Source organism: Phoca vitulina, unplaced genomic scaffold (genome assembly GCF_004348235.1).
Source record: "Phoca vitulina isolate PV1807 unplaced genomic scaffold, GSC_HSeal_1.0 scaffold2, whole genome shotgun sequence".
Classification (NCBI taxonomy): Eukaryota; Metazoa; Chordata; class Mammalia; order Carnivora; family Phocidae; genus Phoca; species Phoca vitulina.
Window position 1 is genome coordinate 51419661 of NW_022589705.1, and position 24744 is coordinate 51444404.

The following is a 24744-nucleotide window of genomic DNA, read 5'->3' on the forward strand; positions in this document are numbered from 1 at the left end:
GTTATATACATAGTGTAATGTGCACATAACTAGCTTTACTCTACAGCCCAGAGGTGGTGAGCTAACACTGGAGATGTACCCAATCAAGAATCTATAGCCCACGATGGATAATTAGCAATTGGAAGACCATATACTCCTGGGATGGCTTTAAACATCATCTAAAACTACACTAAAGGGTGCATTAATTACCTTAAGGGTAACTTTTTCTTTTTCTTTTTAAGTAGGCTCCACGCCCAACACGGGGCTTGAATTTACAATCTGAGATTAAGAGTCGAATGCCCTAGCCACTAGGCCAGCCAGGCCCCCCTTAAGGGAAATTTTAAAATGCGTGAAAAGAATGTGTTCAAAATCTGTTGTTGGTAGAAAGATGAAAGAGGCACCCGCCTTCCCCTTTGCTTAAACAGTATCTAATGATCTAAAGACCAACACCTTCAGGGGGTCCTGCTAGGTCTGGAGCTCCAGGTTCTGCTTGCCGCTCCCACCTCCCCGCCCGCCTCCGCAGGAAGGGTTTATTATCTGATGGGACATAGGCTCAACGTTGTTGCAATTGCCTTGGGAGTGGAACTTTTTAAACCAGGTGTTTGTGGAAAGGACTTAAACCACTGCTCTTAACTCTGGCTATACCTTAGAATCCCCTGGGAAGCTTAAAAAAAAATTCTTGGGTCTCACCTTCCAACACCCCAGTCCTCATTTAATCGGTCTGAGGTGTAGCCCACTTATTGGGCATTTAAAATAGCCCCAGGTGATTTTTGTGTACAGCCGACGTACATTGCCTAAAAAAGGCAGTGGGCAGCTCGCTGAGCTTCCTGGACAGGTGGGGGCTGTGTGCTGTGCCGCCTGCTAAGTCCTGTTTCTACGGTGGCTGGCTCAGGCAGGGTTGGTCTTGATGGAACAGACTTCAGACAGTGAGATGGTGAGGGGGGAGGCCTGTTGCCTCTGACCTGTTGGAGGTCACCGGGATCTACCAAAAAGAACTTGGCGATTGCAAATTACCGCAGAGAGGAAGAAAAAAAAGGGAAAGTGCTCTAGCCTTGGGGTTCTCTAACGTCACTGTGGATCCGAATCAACTAGAGAGCCTGTTAAAACACAGATTTCTGGGGGTGCCTGGGTGGCTTAGTCATTTAGGCTTACGACTCCTGATTTCAGCTCAGGTCATGATCTCAGGGTTCTGAAATCGAGCCCCAAGTTGGCCTCTGAGCTGAACGTGGAGTCTGCTTGAGATTCTCTCTCTCAAACAAGACAAAACAAAACAAACACAGATTTCTGGGCCCTACCCCAGAGATTGGGTTGGTCCAGGGCAGAGGACACATTTGCATTTCTCCCAGATGCTGCTGCTGAAGTGGGTCTGTGGCTCTATCTTGAGCAGCATGGCTTTCTCTGCTACTGAGCAGTCTGGGCAACGTCCTAAGGGTGAGAAAGCCTGGCTTATTCTGGCAAGCATCTGGTGACTGCCAGAGATTTAGATGGAAGCTAATCACGAAGCGCTTCAAAAACACGCCAAGTTTGGACTTTACTCTGAGTGCAGTGAGAAGTCATCTAATTAGACATATAAATACCAGGGAGTCCCTAGCTGATGAGATGGCAGAAGTAGGAGCTCAGGTGTCTGCTCCTAGGGGATCTGGGGAGGTGGTATTGGTGAGAGTGACTGATCCACAGCTGAGGAGGGGGCAGGAGGCTTGAAAAGGGTTGAGAACAAGGACAGAGACCACTTCTACGTGTACCTTAAGGCAAGGCCATCTCTAAAGGAGTTGCAATTTGGGGCACCTGACTGGCTCAGTCAAGATCAGACTCTTGATCTTGGGGTGAGTTCAAGCCCCACATTCGGTGTAGAGATTACTTTAAAATATTAAAAAAAAGTAAAGGAGTTGCAATTCAAAGTCCCATGATGTCTGTGATAATGTTATATGTCAACTTTGAGGATGCTTTTGGATGACACATTTAAATCAATCAGTTGAAGGCCTGAATAGAACAAAAAGACTGGCCTTCCTGAGCAAGAGGAAATTTCTTGGACTTCATCTGCATCACTGACTCTCCTGGGAGATGAGCCTGCCAGCTCACACTGCAGATTTTGGGTCTGCCAGCTTTCATAATTTTATGATCCAGTTCTCTATCTTTAAAAACTGATGAATCAGGGCACCTGGGTGGCTCAGTTGTTAAGCATCTGCCTTTGGCTCAGGTCATGATCCCAGGGTCCTGGGATCGAGCCCCACATCGGGCTCCCTGCTTGGTGAGCCTCCTGCTCCCCCTGCTTGTGCTGTCAAATAAATAAAATCTTAAATCCTCAGTGTACAGGGGCCCTGGAGCCTGTTTTCAAACAGCTATCCTGAAGTTCCCAGGAAAATAAATCATGACTCTGACCTCGACGGGAGTTAACTACTAGAAGGCCCACCTTTACTCCACCATTTCTTCTGCTCTCCCAGGAGAAGAAAGCTAGGCACATGACCAGCCAAGCCACCAGGCAGTCGACACTGCACCTGTCACCAACTACGGCTGCCTTGAGAAGAATGCATAAAGCATGAGGGTTATGGGAAGTCCTACCTTGGAAATTCTTACCAGAATGTAGGGGTATATGGGGAGTTGATAGACTGCGTTTTTTTTTTTTAATAGAGAAAGACCTTTCCTTTTTAATTTTTTTTTTAGATTTTATTTATTCATTTGTCAGAGAGAGAGAGAGCACAAGCAGGGGGAGCTGCAGGCAGAGGGAGATGCAGGCTCCCCGCTGAGCAAGGAGCCCGACGTGGGACTCGATCTCAGGACCCTGGGATCATGACCTGAGCTGAAGGCAGTCGCTTAACCGAATGAGCCACCCAGGCATCCCAGACCAGGTCTTTTTTGTCAACAGCTTTTGTTTTCTAGCCTTTGTTTTTATTTTTGTCTTGAAAGTGCCTTGTGTTGTAGAGCTAAGTTAGGTAGAACTGAAATAAACTTTAAAAATTTGGGCTAATTTAGAAGCCATGTGTGGGTGCTCTACAACAGCTTGCTGAATTGATGAATCCCCACTGAGGTTTACGGAGGACTCCCCTGCCTGCAGATTAGCTGGGCAACTGGGCCACTTACTTCCCCCGGCATGTCTCTCCCACCTGTGAAATGGGAGTGGCAGTGTGGCAGGCAGGACAGACTCCAATTCTGAGACTCCACCATCTCTAAAATCTGATTCTAGAAAGAGGATCACAGAAATTTTTGTTCCTATATAACTTTGCCCTGCCTGGGTCCTAATACTTGACAGCAACATCTCAGGGACCCAAGACCAAAGCTGCTTACTTGCTCCTTAAAGTGACTGGGAATAAAAATGCTGCTCAGAAGGGGTGGAGGTTAAAGTCCTTTACACACACACACACACACACACACACTTCCAAATTTCAGTTTATATTGGCATTATGCAGTGAAATGTTTCTTTTTTAGTCTTTACTTAAATATAGAGAATCTGACAATTGGAAGTCAAGCTGTCAAAAACTTTGCATGGAACTATTACCTAAATTAAAAATTTTGTGCTCAAAAAAGTCTATTATGATTGACTTTTATAGGAAAATATAAGTATAAATAAAATATAAATGGAGGAGGAAATTGAAGCGAAAAAGTTTCAGTTGCTTATAGTTTGAAAGCCAATGCTGTGAGGAAAGGCAATGTTGCTTGAGCTCCCAAGATAAGGTGGTGGTAGTTCTGATCCTGATTAAAAAAAAAAGTGTGTTCCTGAAAAGGGATTGCCCTCCTACGTCACATGGGCAGGTGTGAGTCAATTCCAGAAGCTGGGAAAAACCAAGGGGTTTACTGGTGTAGTGCTCTTTAAGTGCAAAATGCTTACAGAAAATTGAATCATATTATGAGAACTTGATTCTCATCAGCATCTTAAATCCCTTTGATTAGATCAAGGATAAAGGGCTAACGGGCTTTTGCTTTTGCCCATGAAGAATTAAGTGCTTTGGGAATTGCCTTCCTGCTGTAGTAAACACTTGGAAAAGTGGACACCATAGACGAGACAACAGTTTTCAGATATTGGACAATAGGCAGCACAGGACTTTTGTCCCTGAAATAAGGTCCACAACCGCCCCAGTGTAGTGCCAGGAGGTAGTGTCCAGACCACAGCTCAGGAAGGGGAAACTGAACAGACTCCACTGGCGGAGGAGAGATCAAAGTTCAGGGAGGCCAAGATGGCTAGAATTTGTAAGGCAGAGTCCTGGACAGGAAGGAGCTTCGCAGAGACAGAGCAATAGAGATCTGCAGAGGGACCCCCTCAGTCTTGGCTGGAGTACTAATCTGCACGTGCATGGGAGGGAACTCCTCGAGGCCACGAAAGAACCGCCTGGGGTTTAGGCAGGGCTGTTGAATAGTTTCCGACGTTCAGGATGGAAAGACCTCATAATATACTGGCATTGGGTGGAATTTTCAGGATAAATCCTTATTTTCAGCAGGGCGAGATTAACCTAAACTAAAGCTTCATTAGGCTCACCCTAAGAAAGTGTAAAAAACAACACTTGAAAGGATCCAACTGATCACAAGTAATTTAAACTGTGGGTAAGAACAGTCCACTGCTATTTAAGGAATACAACAAAATCCACCACCCAAAAATGTAAGTTTTATAACGCTTGGCATCCAAAAAAAATCAGACATGCAAAGAAGCAGAAAAATAAGACCCATCCAAAATTAGAAAAATCAATAGAAACAGCTCCAGGAATATCAAAGACGATGGAATACTATAATAGACAAGGATCTTAAACTACTACTATAAGTCTTAAAATATGTTCAGGTATATAAAGCAGGGACCAAGTACACATGGCCTATGAGCCAAATTTGGCCCGCTGCCTGTGTCTGTAAACAAAGCTTTATTGGAACACAACCAAGCTCATTCATTTATGTATTGTCTATTGCTGCTTCCGTGCTACCATGGCAAAGTTGAGTAGTGATAAAGATTGCAAAGGGCTGCAAAGCCTAAGATACTTATTTTCTGATTTTTTACACCAAATGTTTGCTGACCCCTGATGTAAAGGAAAACATGAACATGAGGAGGGAAATGAAAGATATATATATATATGTGTGTGTGTGTGTGTGTCCCCAAATAAAACTTCCAAGGATGGGACATACAGTATTTGAAAAGTATACTGGATGGAATTAACATGAAGATGAATCTGACCTAATCTGTTTTCAAAGAAGCTCATCATCTGGTGGGATAGGCTGACTTCTTTGACGACAGAGGGGTGGAAAGTGTGTGGCTGGGTTAAAAGAATAGCAGTCTGCAATTCCAAATTCCTGGAGTTAAGGTGTGTACCAGGTTAAAATTCCTCACCAAAGGGTTGATGGTATTTGAAGGACCTTGCCCGGTTCCGGAGGTTGGAGCACAGGCCTACGGAGTGGACATTACTCCCTATCCCAGTGGCATGGCCGATGTTGGGAGCCCTGGTTTCAGTTCTGTTGTGGCTTTTTGATAGCACAGACTCTAGTTCCTCAAGCTCACACTATTATCATCAGTGACACAAGTTGCTGATTTTGGACTATAGTTCTGTGCTAAGCCACCCTCAGAAATACGTTTTTTAAAGGTCATTACTGTCTGAAACCACGAATCATCAGCATGTCTAATTTCAAGCCACTTCCATATATGAGAAAAGAGGTTTATTGCTCATGTTTGTTTATGTAATACTTCACTATGAGCCAGGCACCGTACTAAGGCTTCTACCTGGACCTCACTCATGATAGTACTTAGAAACCACCCACCTCCACCCTTTTCTAACTGAAGAAACTAAAGCAAGGGATAATTAAATAACTTGTTCAAGTCCACAAGGCTGGGGAGTTGGGATTCGAACTCAGGGGGATGCCAAGACTCGCCCTCTGGACTACTGTCCCGGCTCTTGTGTAAAGCACTTGTTCTAATGCCTGGTAAAACACTTGCCGCGAGACAGCCATTAATGGATCCCAGATTTTAACAGGACCGGAAAACTCTGTGAGGAATCGGATTCCCACCCCCCCATTAGGGAACAAAATGGCTGAAGAAAAAAAAAACCAAATCAGATGTAGAAATTACGCTTTTTCATATATAATAAGATTCCATTTGCTCTTTAGGCAACAACACTTACTTAGAATCTTTGGAAACATCTTACACAGACACCCGGCAGTTTTTTCCTGATTTACTTCCTTCTCACTCTGCCTCCAATCACAACACTTAGATTTCCCAAATGATGAGGCCAAAACAATACATGTGGCTATGAGACCAGTGCTCTTTTCACAAATTCCCATCTTCGTGTCCTCTAAGCTTGTAAGTTCTGGTGCAAGAAAGCATTTTTGGCCAGGCAATTATTTGTAGTCATGCAGCAGAGACAGAACCAGTGATGAGAATTTTGGTCCGTTTACTGCAGGAAGAAGTATAAAGCACAATTCCCTTAGCAGTAGACTTTTTTTTTTTTTTAAGATTTTATTTATTTATTTGACATAGAGAGAGATAGCGAGAGCAGGAACACAAGCAGGGGGAGCGGGAGAGGAAGAAGCAGGCTTCCCGCCGAGCAGGGAGCCCAACTGGGACTCGATCCCAGGACCCTGGGATCATGACCTGAGCCGAAGGCAGATGCTTAACGACTGAGCCACCCAGGCGCCCCTCCTTAGCAGTAGACTTATAGTGGCATGACCTAAGAGGATAATGTGTATGAGACACAACAGCAATGTAGTATTTCAAAATGTGTATTTAATGGCCATTCCATCACAATCAAGCAGAATCACATTTCAAAATATATGAAGTCTTATGTGTGTGTGTGTGTATGTATACACATGCGTGTGCACAGACACACACACTTTTTTTAAGGTGCATTTTCAAGTTTTATTTGGGCTTCATTTCTTCTTGGCTGCCTCAGGTGTTCTCGCAGGTACAATTAGCATAGAACTTCTGAGGATGATAGCTTCTCATGCACTGAAAGATAAGATTCTAACAACATTGCACATCTTGGGTATGTTAGAAATTCCAAAAGCCATATGTAACTTCAGAAAACTTAATACCAGTCATGAAACACATTATTCAACATAAAATTTAGGCACTCTATACTTTGGAATAACCACAAAATATTCCGACAAGAGTTAATGCACTTTGTGATTACTTCTACTCAAAGGTAATTCTCAATTAAAATCTGTAATTATTAAATAACATTTTTAAATCAGAGCCCATTCCATTTTGTTAACAACTGTGAACCGTTTGCAGCATTGTGTTTTAGTTCAAAGATACTAAACTACTTCTATTACTGATCCTGGTCCTCATCTTTCATGGTACATTTTTTACAGAAGAACCTATAACATTCACTGATAAGCATCTCCCCCCCCCCCCACCTCCTGCTAATACCTAAATAAGAATGCCTCTATTCAACTTTAAAGGTATTTTTGTATTTTCTGCTGCTGTTGCTTTCTTAGCATGTAAAACTTTAGCAAATGAGGCGCTTCCTGAAGATCAGGAAACATTAGTCAAGTAGCCCCCTCACTGATTCTTAGGCTGAGTTCATTTCCACAGTCACTTGGTGGCCAAGCATGCTGCTCCATCCCTATGTTCCTACAGTTTGTGCTGCTAGATTGACCAGTAGGGAGCCAAGGGGAAGGATGCTCAAATTTGTCACTCCACTTTGCACAAGCCCAAGGCCACCCAGACCTCATCTGACTTGAGGGAAAACTTACTGATCTCTGCAGACTGGTTCTGGGGCTTCTACCTGCTTGTCTGAAGACTGAAGGGGAGGCAATGATGCCTGCCTACTGAGATGCCATTAACTCCAGCTGAACTTCCTGGACTTGAACATGATTTAGCACGGTTAGAATTCAGAACATGGATGCTAATTGTTCCTGTGGAGAACAAGGTGCATTTGCTCAGTGGTATACGTTTATGTAGCCAAGAAAACAACTAGAAAGCCTTCCAGAATTTTCAGATTACAGTCTGCAGATGGACTCATCATAATCACCAATGACTAGCTTATAAAGATCTATCCAGAGAAACAAATTTGAGACATATCTGACTCTAAGTCGTACAGAAAAGAGCACAATAATTTCCCATAGAAGATTTGGGTGTTTCATCATGGGGATCAATGGTAAGTTAATTACACTATTAATGTTTTCTGGCATACCTGAAGAGACAATTAGCATAAGTAAATCATGAGTGAGATGACAAGTTGCTTAACATTTGTTTCTGTTCATTAGAGGACATGTGAGCTTGCTGTAAGCCTCTGAGCGAGGAGGGATGGGCAGAGAAGGGCACAGGAATGAGAGGTGGTTAACTTCGGTTGCAGCAAATAGAATCAGAACCAGTTACTACTAGTGGCTAAACATGGATGTGAGATGCAAATCAGGTAAGACTCGTTCTAGGTTTAGAAATTCACCTCACCAAGAGGCTGAAGGTTGATTTGGGCAATTCACATGAAATCTAGCCGCCTCTCCTGAGCAAAGAGGGTGAGGGGGTAAATGAAGGTGGATTCTAGTGGAGGCTGCTTTTCATCCTCTCTCAGAGCTTCATCTTCCTATGGATACTCTACAACATCTATCTTGTGATTAGGACCCGGGGCTCACGACAGCACAGTTAAGACTACAGTCCCTTTCTGGCGTTTTAGAATGGCCACAGCTTGCTCATGAGTAACACCTTCCAGCGTCTCGCCATTGACAGCTAAAATCTGATCGCCTCGCGTCAACTGGCCATCATCTGCAGCTGCTCCCTACAAACAAGAGACATTCCAGTTTAATCCAGGACCAAGCAGTTCACAAATAATATTAATATTATCGTGTGCTTATGAAAAGAGTAACTTTAAAAGCTACCAGTTAAAAGTGATTTCTAGGTAATGTTTTTCAACCAGGAAAATTACGAATGTAGGATGTGTTACTTGAATAATGGTTGAATAGTAACCATAATTATGCACTGCTTAGGTAACATACTAGTAGACATGTACTGACATTCACATTTCTTTTAATACAAGTAGGACCTTATTTCAATATTCAGTATGGAATGGAATTTGAACGTCATATTCACGAATACATAGACACTGACAAAGGCAGAACTGAATCTGGTGTTAGTCTTATTGCCAGTAACATCATTACATAGGGTTCCCATTGCATTATTAAGATATCAGCACTGAGGTGATCTGTCAAAAATAAGTGTAGCCTCGGGCACCTAGCTGGCTCAGTTGGTAGATCATGCAACTCTTGATCTTGGGGTCAAGAATTCCGAACCCCATGTTGGGTGTAAAGATTAAAGAAATAAACTTAAAAAATAAATGTAGCCTCTAAAATGGGGTGAATTGTACTGTATGTGTGTTGTATCTCAATACAGTTGTTTTACATAAACATTTACATAAAATACACAAAGTGTAACATCTCTAAAATTTTGCAATATCACATTCAAAAGCTTCAACTTCATTTATCTTTCATCATTTAGGATTCTGAATGATTACTTTCATTATATACTCAGTCATGCATGGCTGCTCAAAATGGCACAAAGCAAGTGAAACGGGCTTTTTAAAATTCTAAAACCAAGTTATCTAAAAATACCGTGATATTACTAGAAATATTTTGGATGAGTAAGGAAAGAAAATAACCTAGACAATGATTTGTAGGAGGCTTTCTCCTTTTGTTGGGGTAACTGTGAAAATCCCTTGGAAAATTAGTGCCGGGAGAGTCCCCTAAATGATGTTGAAGTGCTAGGGAAAATAATCGAGGCCCACAGTCCTGATGGACTCAGGCAGGAGCCAAAATGAGAGGCACTAATGCTCCAGAGACCTGTGTCTACCTGCAGTATGAAGGTCCTCAGGTGATGGGTGAATTATCTAGAATTTCAAAACTGTGAAAAGGGTGGAATTCTGGTATTAAGGTATAATAAAGAATATTCAAAACCAGGTCTGTACTGGGGGCTAATACCAAAATTAAAAAACTTGTAACTTCATTCAAATCTTTTTAAGAAAGTATGTTAACTGCAACACAGACAAGATTAAACAGCTTATGGATAAAATCAAAATTACTTGGCTAACTTGATTTTATTAAATGTTACATGCTAAGATCTAAGGACTTTAGGAAACCTCAGATATTTGTGTACTTTTTTTGAAAAGCATATCCAGTTTTTTAAGTTTTCATTTTCAGTAATGCAAAAAAGGGTGACTTTTCAACTTTCTGGAATCTGTATATTTTTGCAGGTATTGCTGTGTTTACCTGGTCATTACTACGGACCTCTCCTGCTTGATCAGTGTGGCATTTGTAGACTAAGCAAAGGAAGGAAGAAATAAATGATTCACAGACAGACCTCCATCTAGTTCATAAATGTGGCTTTACCGACTTGCTGTGTCCCCAATTTGTCACTCAGCCTTCCCTAATACTGTAAAATAGGCATCTACTACCTACCTGTTGGCCTATTCTAAGGAGTGAGTATATGGCACATGGTATTTACTCAATAATGGTGGTAGTGTGATAAAATAAACTCTCATGGTGATTGAGCTCATGTTTTCAGATTTCACAGTCTCTGAAAAGCTGTTCCCTAAATGCTCGGGATTGTTGTAGTCGTTGTAAGCCAATTTCTTGTTGGCTTATGGTAAAATCTGATTGCTGAAAAGACTGAGACCTAAAGCTGGCTTTGACTTTGAAGTTTCCAATCAAACACCTGAAAGAAATGGAAGGTTCTGATAGACCGTTAATCAGATTAAGTCCCAAAAATCCTATACATTCAAAGTGCCTGTCATGCTTCCTATTTCTGGAGGGGAAAAAAAGACCTCGATGGGCCAAATTAATAGCTTAGTTGAGCAAGAGAATTATTAAAAGAAGCTTAGGGACACTAAGAAGGTCCCATAAAAACCCACACCCTGTGGGTATCTGAGATCCAGAAACTTGAGAAGACAAACATTTTTAAGAATAAATGATCGTTGCTGGGCGCCTGGCTGGCTCAGTCAGAAGAGCATGTGGCTCTTGATCTTGGGGTCATGAGTTCAAGCCCCACGTTGGGGTGTAGAGATTACTTAAGTAAACTTAAAAAAAGAGTGTATGTTCATTGTTTAAAAACATGGAAAACATATAGCGATAGTTCCTACATCCTCAAAATTCCTATGGAGGAAATGTTTAGCTTAGTGTTAAAATTCATTTTTAGAAGGATTTCACCATTAAAAAAAAAAAAACCAAAAAACACTTTTGCTAGTTTTTGGTTTATTGATTCTCTAAAGAAAACTTTTAAATTTGGATATATTGGTTCACTCAAACAAATGAAAAAAAAAAAAGTCATCCAATGAGATATCATTATAATAAACACTATGGAACTATCTAAAACTAATGATAATAATTGTTTGCAGTGGCATATTCTTTTATTGAGACTGAACTAAGTAGGCTATTAGCTAGGGCTTTAGAACTTTTTTTTTTTTAATTCAGAGCTTTTCATTTTTAGGTGTTCCTCACTTTACAAACAAAGGTCCATTCCTTAAAAAATAAAACATATCAAGGATATTCAATATTTCCTCCTAGGTTACCACTTGCAGACGTGCTTTCTTAAGTGAGCACTTTCAATGAGGACCTTTGAAGAGAGATTCTGTGGGAGCTTCCATGCATTCATTATCCCCACTACTTTGTCCCACTGTGATCTGATGGTGGTTTCTTTTCAAAACCCACCAGCCATGCATGACCATTTCATTCTCAGCTGTATGTTCTGTGGCCCTGACCGAAGGGCCTGCACCCGGTCCCACTGTCTGTGAGCTGTCTAGATGGGTACAGCTGGTGTGACTGCTAACTCTAGGCTGTAGGTCAAAAGGCCTGAGAAACTAACCAGTCCTCTGTTTGAACACAGCAGACCCACCTATGAAGTGAGCAGGGGATTACAAACATTCTGGAAGAGCTTTATGGAGGCAAAGGCAGGGAAGCAGAATGTGTTTTTCACTATTCTTATCTACATAGCTGGCTTTTGTAAAAAGCAAAGTATAATAATGCCCCCCCCCAAATAATTGTCACAACTACTTTGTTACATATATATATATATATATTTAAATATATCCAAATTTAAAAATGCAAATTATCACAACTACTGTTGTCTTAGGAAAAGGAGGGTCTGTATGTAGCTTACCACCTTGGGAATTATGAGACTGGGGCAGCACTGCTATCCAGAATGTTTCTGACCTGCCTTTCCTCTCCCCTTTTGCCCATCACCAGGTCAACAGGTGTGTGGTTTGGGAATAACAGGTCTTCTTAATAGGCACCCTAACAAATTGGAAACAGGTGGGTAAATCTGCAGCTGTCTACTGTGTTCCAAAAGGAAATGCCAAATGACTTAAGGATTATGTCAGGTCATAGTTAGGTTCCATTAACAGGTGGTAAGAGCTGCACAGGTAAAAGTGAACTTGTTATTTAGTGTATGGTGTAGCTTTCTAGAAAGAGTATCTATCTTATTTCTTCTCTTGAAGACCTTTATTTCTTTAGGAAAAAGCAGTAGGAGGCCACTGGATCAATGAGTAAACAAATGACTGCGATAAAACCAATGAAGAATAAAGTTGCACTATCAATACTAAGTCCTTTTCAGAGATCTTCAAAATTTATAATAAAATTGAATTTCAACTTTAAAAATCACAATAAAGTTAAAAATAACTTATCTAAGGGGCGCCTGGCTGGCTCAGTTGGAAGGGCATGTGACTTGATCTCTGGGTTGTGAGTTCAAGCCCCACACTGGGCGTAGAGATTATTTAAATAAAGAAACCTAAAAACAAAAACAAAAACAAACCCTTACCTAAGAGCCATCTAGAGGCAGCGGTAGGAATTTATACCATGACCTATGTATCAAGTAGGATGTACTGGTATGTTTAGTTCCTGAAAAGCACTATTACCCAGTCAGGGTCTAATTTAGTGGCCTGATCCTGCAAGTACCTTAGCAGAGGCCTGGAAGAGAGAGAGCAACTTAAGCTAAAGCATCCTGAGGTTACTGGTGACAGCCAGCCATTAATGCGGTACCGACCCAAGGCCCGTACAGAGCTTTCTGCTCCCCGGCCCTCTGCTGTCCTCTTTTCTTGAAGGAGAAAGCCAGACTTTTGTTCTAGCCCAGAATAATACTTCCAAGGCCAGCTTCCAAAGAGTGGGGAACTGCTCCTTATATCGTGTTCTTGAAAGAAGACACTCTTTTAAAATCTACTTTTGTAATAGGGTCCAAAGAAAATTACTCTTCCTGTAACTCCACTCTTATAAAAGAACTCCTCTTTCACTAGTCTGGTGTGGGAATGTCCTACACAAGGTTAAGATGAAATAAGCATACAAGCACACACCCAGGTAGAGCTAAAAGTAAGCAAGGCAAAGCACTTTAAAAAAAGTCTCACCTAGGTTTAATAAAAAAAAAAAAAAAGTACAGTAAAAAGGAAAAAAATACCTTTGCAAATATAGTCTTGACATAAATTGGCAGGTCTCCATGGGGACTTCCATAACCCCCTACAATACTAAACCCCAATCCTTCAGAGCCTTTCTCCAAAGTAATAATCTTAGGTGGAGGTGTTCTGAAAACACAATGCACGCTGTTTAATTCAAGAATAGATATTGAGAGGGAATTTCATTTTAATGGAAGAACACAGATTTGAGAGAGACTTTCATACTGCGAAACTATGAAGGCCAGTTTATGAAATCGAACTCCCAGAGAGCAACCTAGAAGCTTACTTTTACATTTCCCGTGTCATGCGGGACTGATGAGCAATATGTCTTTAATGACTTGATGTTTTAGGGGTTTCTCTTTCATAAAACTGTTTTTTAATGAAAAATAAAGTCACGATGCTGAGCTTGTCACAGCACCCTTCTATATGCTTAGTTTTTAACCTTGACACTTACTGTTTAAAGCTGAATGAGACTGTCTTTATATCCTTAAAGAAGGTGCGGGCAGACGGAGAGGTGGGCTTTCGCTTAGCTTAGGGGCAGACCGCCAGTCTGCAGGTGGGCTTCTGTGCAGGATAGGGACGCCAGCTGAAGCTCAGCACATGGCTGCTCCTTTTCTGCCCAAGTAGCCCCATACACCTCGCCCACCACTTCCCCCTAGGGGACCCAGGGTGGGAACTCATTCTTCAAAGCCCCCCTTCCAAGGTGAAGCTTTCCTTTGGGAGAGTTAGCCGCTCCTCCTTTGTATCCCTCTGCAGTGCGGCCAGATGTCCACCACGCACTCGCTATACTGTGGCGTGCTGCTGAGTCATCTTTCTCCTCTACCAGACTGCGAACTCCTTAAGTCTCTGTCACCTGTCACCTTTGTTCCCGGCTGTCTGCACTGTGCTTGTCACAAACTCAGGATCATGACTGTGTCCGTGAGAAGCGAAATCCGAGAGAAAAGAGAGAAACCAAGAAGAAGCAAAATGGATAAAGACTGTCTGTTTCAAATGGGTAATTTAGATTTTCAAAGTTTCGTCCAGTGTGGAAGTCTTCTCTCTTAGAAATAACATGGCTAAAAATTAAATGATCTCTGTGGGCTCAAGTCGTTTAAGCTTAGCGAATGCCAATTACTTATTCCCAAATGCCCTTGTCCAAAGGGTGAAAACCTAAAGGAACCCCGGAATCCCGGCGCCTGCTGTCTTCCCCGTTGGGGGTTCATATTTACACACTGGGCGCCGCACCTGGTTTGTGGCAGCATGCATGTCCGAGGGGCAGAGCTGTGTGGTATAAACTCAGCCGTTCATGGATTTAGAGAAATCTGCAAAACTGGGATATAAGGCACCTTTGCATACGCTGTTCTGTCTGACTAGAATATTCTTCCGTCTCCCCCTTCCTCAATTTTGCCCGGCTTATTTTTGGGTGGATTTTCAGCTGGTTCACACCGATGTACTTACTGGTTGTTTACAGCAGGCAATCCATAGTAATTGCTGAACGTCCGTGTCCTATAAATCGTTAACTGTTCTCAATGCCACTCTTGCTTATTCCAATTCTTTTAAAACTCAGCCGAAGCGGTAGTGTCTCCAAGGACACGCCCTAACCAGGTTGTGCCCCACTTCCACGGTTTCACAGCACCCTGTGCTTATTTATCTTTCTCGTGGAACGTGGCTCCCCTATACTTATCAACTCTTACAAACGTGGATTTATGGGCCTGTTTTCCCAATTCTCTGGCAATTCCTTGAGGACTGGGACAATGCCTTCACCTATGTTTTTTAAATTTGAATCCTCAGAGCCCAGTACTTGTACAGTAGCCGGCCTTCGGAAGGTGCTCAATAAAGATCTGCTGAAATAATGATGACTTATCCCCTACGGCCACATGGTAATGATGTCATGAATAAGGCTCCACATTTCATGACTTCGTGGCCTTGTAAGTATTCTCAGTCATGGCGCACTGGCCAAACATGAATTGGATTCACGGTTCCTCTTCCAAATGCAGCCCCCTGTTTCTAAGGATATTGAAATAGGAATCTAGATGTCTGAAGTCATTGTCTTAGAGCTAGGCCCTGGGAGCCACCAAATCATTAGAGACCTTCATAATTGTGCTTCTTCATGATGAGAGACCTGTTTTCAGGGGGAGAGGGGGAGAATGTAACTCCACTCCTCAGTTGGCAACATCAGATGGAGTTTGCCTCCATTTATCTCACATTTTCAATTCGTTTTAATTTACTTTCATATAGAAGACTAATAAAAAAGAATCTCCAAATGTTAACAGCGGTTGGATTATAAATAATTTATAAATCCTTTTATGCTAGTGGTTCCCAGCTTGCCAGGAGCTGTGGTTCCTAGCAAAGGAACCAAGATTACAAGGGCATCTCTGTACTTCCATAGGGACATCAAAGGATGCTAAAGGTGCACTAGGTACTCTTCCTATAATAGGGTCAGGGCCACTGTAACTTGAAAATATCATAATTTTATGTATTTGTCATATTTTAATAGCATGCATTTATTACTTTCATAAAGAGAGAAAAGTAAAATGAGCTTAAGTTTAATATTCCTTCCTCGAGAAAAACAAACTCAGAGGTGTCATTTAAGCTGCAAAGTACCAGGAGAAAGTTCGAAATGTCTGTGATCAACAGAGCTTTCCAATGAAACATTCAGATCCGTCAACACGCATTTACTGAGCACCTACTGGTGACCAGGCACCGGCGGTCCTGAGAGGCGTAACTTTTTAGGCAGCAGTTCTGAAAATACAGATCCTCTGCCGATCTGTAGCAAAACTGCCCTGGGGAATCCACTGCAGACCGCCTCATCAGAGTCTCTGAGAATGGGGCCAGAGAAGTGAGCCATTTTACATATGCTCCTTGGAGATTTAATGTGCACATTCCAGTGTGAGAAACACTGCTTTCATGAACAATTGTAACAGCAATGATGGGTTTTAATGAAGAATCCCAGCAAGTGTAACAGTAAGATTTAATCTCGGAACAAGATTTTAGCTTAGAACACACAGTTCCCTGCATAATACAGCAGGGTGCACCTGGGCTGTAAATCTGTGATTCCTTAAGGAAGAAGGAACTGTGTCAAAGTAACCAGGTGCAGTGTGTGGGCAGGCCCTTGACAGTAGTCTCTCAGGAAGTTCTACGTGGAACCAAGCCTGGTGAGAAGTCAGGAAACCTTGGTGCGTTCCTGGAGATTCTCTAGGAGTTAGGAAAGGTAATGTGTACTTCATCCCTCTTCTTCTCTAGAAAGCACACCCTAGATTCTGGAAAGGTCTCGCTGAGCCTTGCCCACACACATAACAGGCACTGTGCATCTAGAATACTCACTCTGCGTCTTCTGGATGGTGTTCAGCAGCGGGAGAACCAAGGTGGTAGCTTGTGGACATGTTTTCAAGCTGAGTTGCTATGGCGCTTATGTTGGTATCTGCTACAACCTGGGGGAAAATCAGAACAAGAAAATCCACTGTAAGTCCGGGGAGAATTAGAGAAACCACACGATCTTCAATGGTTGGTTCTCATCCTCATCTGACTCAACCTATTTGCAGCATTTGACACAAATGGAATATTCTCTCAAACTACTGTCTCCATTTGGCTACCATGACACCGTACTTTCCTAGTGTCCTTTCTATTTCCTGAACTTCTATGGGAGTGCCACAGGGCTCCGTCCTTGAGTTTCTTATCTCTCCCATCTAAACCTCCTCTTAGTTAGCTCATCTTATCTTGTCTCACCCTACTTGATCATCTAAATACCATCTCTGTAATACCAATCTATGTAATGATAATTCCTGAATCTGCATCTCCACACCACCTCTTAACTCCAGATCTCTCTATCCAATCACCAGCTAGGGGGATGTCCAGCAGGTATGTCAAAGCTAATATGCCAGGACTGAGCCCACGCCCTCCGACCTCTGCTCTGGTAGTCTTCCTCATCTCAGGTAACTACAGCTTCATTCTTTCAGTTTCAACAAATGCCTCGGTGTCGTCCTTGACTACTTCTCTCACAACCCACATTCAGTTCTCATAAAATTCTATTGGTCTTTTTTTTTTTTTTAAGATTTTATTTATTTATTTGAGAGAGACAGGGAGAGCACAAGCGGAGGAGGCGCAGAGGCAGAAGAAGCAGGCTCCCCGCTGAGCAGGGAGCCCGATGCGGAACTCGATCCCAGGACCCTGGGATCATGACCTGAACCGAAGGCAGACGCTTAACGAATGAGCCACTAGGCGCCTCTCTATTGGTCTTTCTACAAAAATCATCTCTTGCCTGGAGTTCTACAAAAGCCCCCTGGCTGTTCTCTTTGCTTCAGCCCCTCCCCGACTCATTCCATAGCAGCTAGAACGGTCCTGTTCAAACACAGCAGATGATTACACTCCTCTGCTTAAAACTGTCCAAAGGAAACCCAGCTCCCTAAGGTCACAAGCTTAAGTCCTTACTATGACCCACAAGGTCATCTGCAGGTAACCTGCCCAGTTATGTCTCTGCTTTCAGCTCTTAACGTTTTCCTCTGCGGCCACGGTGTTCCAGCCGCACTGGCCTCCTCGCTGTCCCTCTAACATGCCGGGGGCGTCTCCACCTCAGTGCTCCGCCGGTGCTCCGCCTTCTGTCTGGAACACTCTGCGTTCAGCATCTGCACGGGTGGCTCCTTCACTTCCCACAGCTCCTTGGCCACTGTAACTAAAATTTCCACACCAACACCCAGCCCAACATTTCACACCCTCCTCTGCTTTGTGTTTCCTTCTCACCACCACTACTGTCTAACAAACTTTATCTATTTTCCCTTATTTATCTTATTGTCTGTCGCATCATATTAGAGTGCGAGGGCAGGAAGCTTGTCTGTTTCAGTCACTACTGTATCTTCATTATGCACAACACTGCCCAGCATGTAGATGCTCAAATAATATTCGGTGAATGAAAGAAAGAATGAATGACTATCTCTGATTCCCTATTGTTTTTTTTTAGATGGTTCCAAACAATAGTACATGACAGGTAAACATCCACTTTACATTTGTAACCTGCAAATAACATTCAAAAGCATTCAAAAGAAATACGGTATGGCTGAGACAGCTCACACTGGGACATAGAATGAGGTTCTGGAGTTCAGTTTCTGCCATTTAAATGGTGCTGTGCCTGAATTTCAGCTTTCTCATCTGTTGAACGGGAATCATAAAAGCCTGCCTTGTATGCTTAGCCTGGAGATGCCTTCCATCTCCACTAGTTCTGAGCTGCTTTCTCCAGAGCTCCCGGGCTACTCCTGGTTCTGACCGGTGGTTCTTCTTCTAGGTTATACTCGTCAGTGCACAAGTACGGAGTGAGGCACCTGACACCAATGCCAAGAACTGGATTTGGCTGCAGTTTCAGAAAGAGCCAACAGAGGGCATGGCTGCCTAAACTGCTAAGTTTAGCTGCAACTAACAGATTAACAATAGTAACAATAGAGTTTTTACAACAAGGAAAGCAAGGGCCAGCCCTGGCGAGTCAGAACACATTTTGGTGAAGTATCCTATTCTGGGGGAAAACACAGCTGTGTGCAAGTTATGGAATCTTCTCGAAATACCATCATATACAGAATGGCTGAATGAACTGGGCAAATATTTAGGATAAGAGACAAAGGGGAAAAGATAGACTTGCCTTGACCACAAGAGCCCCTCCACTTTCCATCAGCCCTTTCTGTACTCTCCCCACAGCTAGCGTATCGGAGAATTTGTCTTTGCATATGACCTCCGTAATCTCGACCTACACGATCTTCATGAACCACTCCATCCCAGCAGCCATCCCCATCACCAGACCTAAACTTCTATGACCCATTTTCTGGCCTTCCTCCTGCTGCTGGGGCCCACTTTTCCATCTCTTGGCTATTCTACTCACCCCTGTGGCTCAGTCCTGTGCCCAATTCCCACATGCACACTCAAGGTCTAGGTGACAACACATATATTCCCATAGCTTTACTTTTTATTTTTTTAAAGATTTTATTTATTTATTTGACAGAGACACGGCGAGAGAGGGAACACAAGCAGGGGGAGTGGGAGAGGGAGAAGCAGGCTTCCCACGGAGCAGGGAGCCCGATGCGGGGCTCGATCCCAGGACCCTGGCAGCATGACCTGAGCCAAAGGCAGACGCTTACCCGACTGAGCCACCCAGGCGCCCCTATTCCCATAGCTTTAAATGCCAACAAGATGCTGAAAATTTCCAGCCTAGTCTGATATATCCAATTGTCAACTTACCATCTGCATTAACCAAATTCAAACTTTTGATCCAACAACCATTTTCTCATTCATTTTCCCCCTTAGTAGATGGCACCTCTGACTACCTGATTAAAATGTGCTAGGTATAAGATTGAAAATACTTTTTTTTCAAATATTTTTAAAGATTTTATTTATCTGACAGAGAGAGACACAGAGAGAGAGGGAACACAAGCAGGGGGAGTGGGAGAGGGAGAAGCAGGCTACCCATAGAGCAGGGAGCCCGATGCAAGGCTCGATCCCAGGACCCAAGGATCATGACCTGAGCCAAAGGCAGACGCTTAACCCACTGAGCCACCCAGGCGCCCCAAGATTGAAAATACTTAATTGCTCACTTGTGATGATTGTCTAACTAGAAACGATGCCGGGATGCTAACCACACAGGTGCTTACTCTCTGAGTATCAACCTGATACATCATCCCTCTCTCACCTGCCGTATGTAATCCTCCACCAAGTCTTCTGGATTCTATCTCTAAAATGCTTCTCAAATCCGTTTCCTTTTTGCTTCTGTGGTGACCATCCTAATCAATTCATCATCATCATCATCTGCCTTTTAACCGGCATCCCCACTCATCCTCTTCCAATCTCTCTTCTATACAATAATAGCCAGTTATCTTTTTCAATATAAAATGGATAACGGCAATCCCCTGCTTAAAACCTTTCAGTGGTCTCTCTCTGTACTTAGAATAAAATTCAGACTCCCTAATTATATACACAAAAGTCCTCCCCTAGGGCGGCTGGGTGGCTCAGTTGGTTGGGCGACTGCCTTTGGCTCGGGTCATGATCCCAGAGTCCCGGGATCGAGTCCCGCATCGGGCTCCCTGCTCAGCAGGGAGTCTGCTCCTCCCTCTGACCCTACCCCCTCTTGTGCTCTCTCTCTCTCTCTCTCTCAAAAAAAAAAAGTCCTCCCCTAGCCTGCTCCTCTAATCTCATCAGTTTCCTTCCACTCCACTCCACATTCCAGTTCTCTCTGCCCACAATCTGCTCCCCCCCCAAAAAACACCACTTGGCCTGGTATCAGCTTACAAGTCACATTCCTTATACAAGCCTTCTTTACTACTGGTGCTTAAATTAATTTCTCTTGTTTTCCTCTCCATAGCACTCCCAAAATCTTTCTCACAAATTTTGATGATACATATTTCCGTGACTGCTAATGGGTCTCCCCCACCTCCCCATCACAGGATTCATGAGGATAAGGACTGCTTCTTAGTATTAACATGCCTGGCACATAACAATTGCTTAATGAGTATTTGTGGAGTGAATGAACCCAAAACCTTCCTAAGGAATAGGGATTATGGGACTCAGTTTTCTGAATTTCCACAGAACAGAGTGAGACTGATAGAGGTTACAAGGAGATTGGTTTTGGGTCCTTTTAAGGAGAAAAAAACTCTGGTCAGGCCGTTACAGAATGGAACGGCGCAGCTTGTTAGAGCATGAGCATCCTGCCAAAGCAAGCATTCAAACAGAGGCTCAAAATCTATCAGTTTGGGATATAGCAAAGGGGATTCCTATATTTGGTGGGAATCTGGACTTGTACTCTCAGCTGGCCATAAACAGACTCTCCATTATGGGGCTGAAGAGGAAAGTCGATAAAATATTGTTTTCTCTAAGGTACCTTCAAAAGCCAAGTTTTGATCGCAACCTGCTCCTTTCTTTGCCCATTTGTTCAACCTATAACAGCGCCACGACTACTGAGTACCAACTGAGCACTTACTTTATGCTAAGCACTCTCCTGAGTCCCTACAGAGGTAGGTACCACCATTATTTCTGTATTTTAGACAGACGAACCTGGGGCTGAGAGGTTAAGTAACTTTCCCAAGGTCAGTTAAGGAGTGAAGGCTGGTTTCACTTCTGTGTCATTTCACTCTAGAATCTTGTGCTCTTAATCATACGCAATGTTAGGGTACAGACCTGGTCTTGGACTCTCACATCAGGCAATCTGACTCACGCTGCATATAGTTAAGTACAGTCTAGATATGACAGTCAGGGAGGAAGAGGGGCAGAGAGATAGTTGAACAAGCAGTTGCAAACAGAGCAGACCGTCACGGCGTGTGGTTGACAACAGGCGGGAAAACTCCCTGGCTCTCACAAGGTCTTATAAGAAGAGGGCTCAGGACATGGGAGATATATGCCCATGGATGTTCTAGAAGGATCTTTTTTTTTTTTTTTAACTTTTAGAAAGAGAATACACTTTCAAGAGTCCATGAAATCAGCTGTATAAGTTGTGAAACCAAAGTCACAGTTTTATTTGGGTAAAAATTAAATTTTTTTATCTAGCCAGAAAACATAAAAACACTTCTAACAGCACCATCTTACAGAAAAACTCACATCCCTCTAAAATCTAAAGGCCTCTTGCTTACCCCCAACCCTGAAATAAAAAGGGCCTCCCAACCATTGATATTAAATCCAAGGGGCTTACCTAGGATCCTTGGAGCTGTTCAAGCTCCTATTTTGTAGGAGTGGAAGCCAAGAAGCTAGATGGGAAATGTGAAGGATTTTCACTGATGGCTTAGTCTTTTGTAGGAAGGCAAGGAGACCATAAACCCATCACCCCCAGAATGACTTTATAGCCCCAAGGTGTCTCCATTAACCATCATTAACCACCTTGGTCTCAGAGTTGATTGGTCTTCCCAGGGATAGATTTGTGAAAGGTGATACTCTGATCTGTCTCGGAAGGATGTATATGTTCAGCTGGGGAGAAGTCCAAGGAGATGCGGCCAAGAGTCTTAGTTCAGCCCTGCATCTGAAGTGTCTTCCCCCATCAACACTAGGGACTAAAAAACATGGAGGTAAGGCTGGGAAAGGTCTATTTATGTGTTTTGAAGGGGGAAGGCAAACAGACTAATGGGAGGTTTACTCATTTTTTTTTTTTTTTTTTTAGTAAATCTATAACTCCTGGGTACAAACTTCTGTGGTAGTTCGGAAGTTAAAAAAAAGGGGGCGAGAGTAGAAGAAACCAAGGGAAAGCAGATGTGTTCCGTCCCTTCAACGGACAGGCTTGAAGTTGATGTTATCTAGTGTGGGGGGCAGATATGAACACATGCTGTTCAAAGTGGAGAGAGGAGAGGATAGGGTTTCTGGGTAAAGCAAAGAAGGCTTTGAGGTCCTCAGACAATAGGTATTAAGGTCTGAGCAACTTGAATATGTGGTTCAGGAGCTGTGGTGTCCAGAGTCCTTGGACCCAGCTATGGCCAGCTCCATTTCCACAGTATTCAGATTAGCAACCTTTCTTCTCAACCCTCATCCCTGGGGACTGGAGATATGGAAGATGTCTTCCTTGCTTCCCACTCACCCTTCAAAACCATCACCTGGTTCAAAACCTGTGGGTCCTTTAAGTTTATGTTTTTCTTTACTGCTGCACATAGTGCTGCTACATATATCCTGAGTGGGTCTTTAAGACAAATAACTAGATGCAGCACTGCTAGGTGATGGGTACGCACAGAGGAAATGGAATAGATCTTCTGAAGCTGCCAAGTGGCTGCAGCAGTTTGAACTCTGACCACCAGGCTTTAATGATTTGTTTCCTCACCTTCTCCCCAACCTTGTTAGGATCAAACATTTAATAAGTGCCTACCCGAGGAGAGGGAGGTCACTGGTCTGAAGGAAGATGAGGAGGAAATCCCTGTACCTGAGGAGAGGGAGACATGTGAAATGAAAGAGGAGGAGGAAGCCACTGTAACTGAGGGGAGAGAGACTCGTGAAATTAAAAAGGAAGAAGTCTCTCCACTTGAGGAGGGGTAGACTCGTGAAATGGAAGAAGAAAAAGAGGGAGTCACTCTGAGAGAAAGACTTGTGAAATGAAGGATGGGGAAGAAGTCCTATCCTCTGAGTCTAATGAAAAAGCAGAGACTTGTGAATCATTGGAAGAAGAAGAACCAATAAGGATGTTTCCCCCTCCAACTGCTCTTGCCCCTCACAGCGTGTTTCCCCCTCCAACTGCCCTTGCCCCTCACAGTGTGTTTTCCCCTCCAAATGGATTCCCTGGTCAAACTGTGTTTTCCCCTCCAGGAGTGTATTAATTCTGATAATGCTTTCTCATGCCTTGGCTTCTTGTGACATTTACTAATTTAGGTTAAAAGCAAAAACTAAATTCAATCAGAATTGTATGTTTTATATTAAAATGATGTATGCTTGATACTTTCTAATTGGGTAATAAAGCACAGGATTTTATTGCATGGACCCTAGGATGAGTACCTTTCCTTAAAAATAGGTTTTGGGGGGCACCTGGGTGGCTCAGGTGGCTCAGTCGATTCAGCGTCTGCCTTCGGCTCAGGTCATGATCCCAGGGTCTTGGGATTGAGCCCCGCATCGGGCTCCCTGTTTAGCACGGAGTCTGCTTCTCCCTCTACACCTCGGCCTAACTCCCCTGCTTGTGCTTCTTTCTCTCTCTCTCTGAAATACATAAAATCTTTAAAAAAAAAAATAGGTTTGGGGGATTGTTTTGGAGAACTGAGAAGTTGAAATATTTTCCAGATAAGTAGGATTATCACAATGTACGAAAGCTTGAGCTCCTTGCTTACAACTTTTCTGAGCTGCCGATCCTGTAGAGGAGTAAGATTAGCCCTTAGATTTGTTAGGAGTCAAATCTTGCAGTACAAAATACAAATTCAGCACTCATACCCATCCTGGGTCCTAGATCCATAGTGTGGATATGCTGAAAACCAACAGGAAGGCTGTCAAGTTAAGGTGCTCTCTGAGAAAGCTGGCATCTTAAGATGGGGCACAGAACAGAAGAACAATCAAGAAAAGCTTGCCTTGGGCACCTGAGTACCACATTGGGCTCCCTGCTCTGCGGGAAGCCTGCTTCTCCCTCTCCCACTCCCCCTGCTTGTGTTCCCTCTCTCGCTGTCTCTCTCTCTGTCAAATAACTAAATGAAATCTTAAAAAAAAAAAAGAAAAGCTTGCCCTGTCCCACGACTGATATTTGGTGTAACTTAATGAAGTAGAAAGCACATCTGCTTCAAGTTTTTACTTCGAATCTAATGACACTGATTCCAGGGACATCAGAGTATACTGACTTCAATGTATCTGTTTTAAAAATATAATGGTTTGAAGTGTCAAATGTTTTAAGTCTGGAGTAAAATAAGGGGCCAGGTGACTGCTAGTGACATCACCATCTAGTGGCACACATCTCAAATGCCACCTGGAAAACCACCCCGTTTCCAGGGTTTTAGAAATGTTCACATCTGCTGACCTCAAGCCCATATTACTATAATGAAAG

At 43.1% G+C, this 24744-nt stretch overlaps 1 protein-coding gene across 2 annotated transcripts in view; it reads right to left on the reverse strand.

Moving 5' to 3' along the window:
• Positions 1–6651: 6651 nt before the first annotated feature.
• The window catches only part of PATJ (PATJ crumbs cell polarity complex component), a 346204-nt gene continuing 328111 nt past the window's right edge, over positions 6652–24744 (reverse strand). The window contains exons 43-45 of one of the 2 annotated variants that reach the window (XM_032427605.1): positions 16614–16720; positions 13316–13439; positions 6652–8660 (exon numbers count right to left, since the gene is read on the reverse strand). In XM_032427605.1, coding sequence (XP_032283496.1) covers positions 8514–8660; positions 13316–13439; positions 16614–16720 — 378 coding nt within the window. In that variant the 3' untranslated portion in view covers positions 6652–8513. The remainder of the gene's footprint in view (positions 8661–13315; positions 13440–16613; positions 16721–24744) is intronic. The other variant, XM_032427611.1, reaches the window with a different exon arrangement.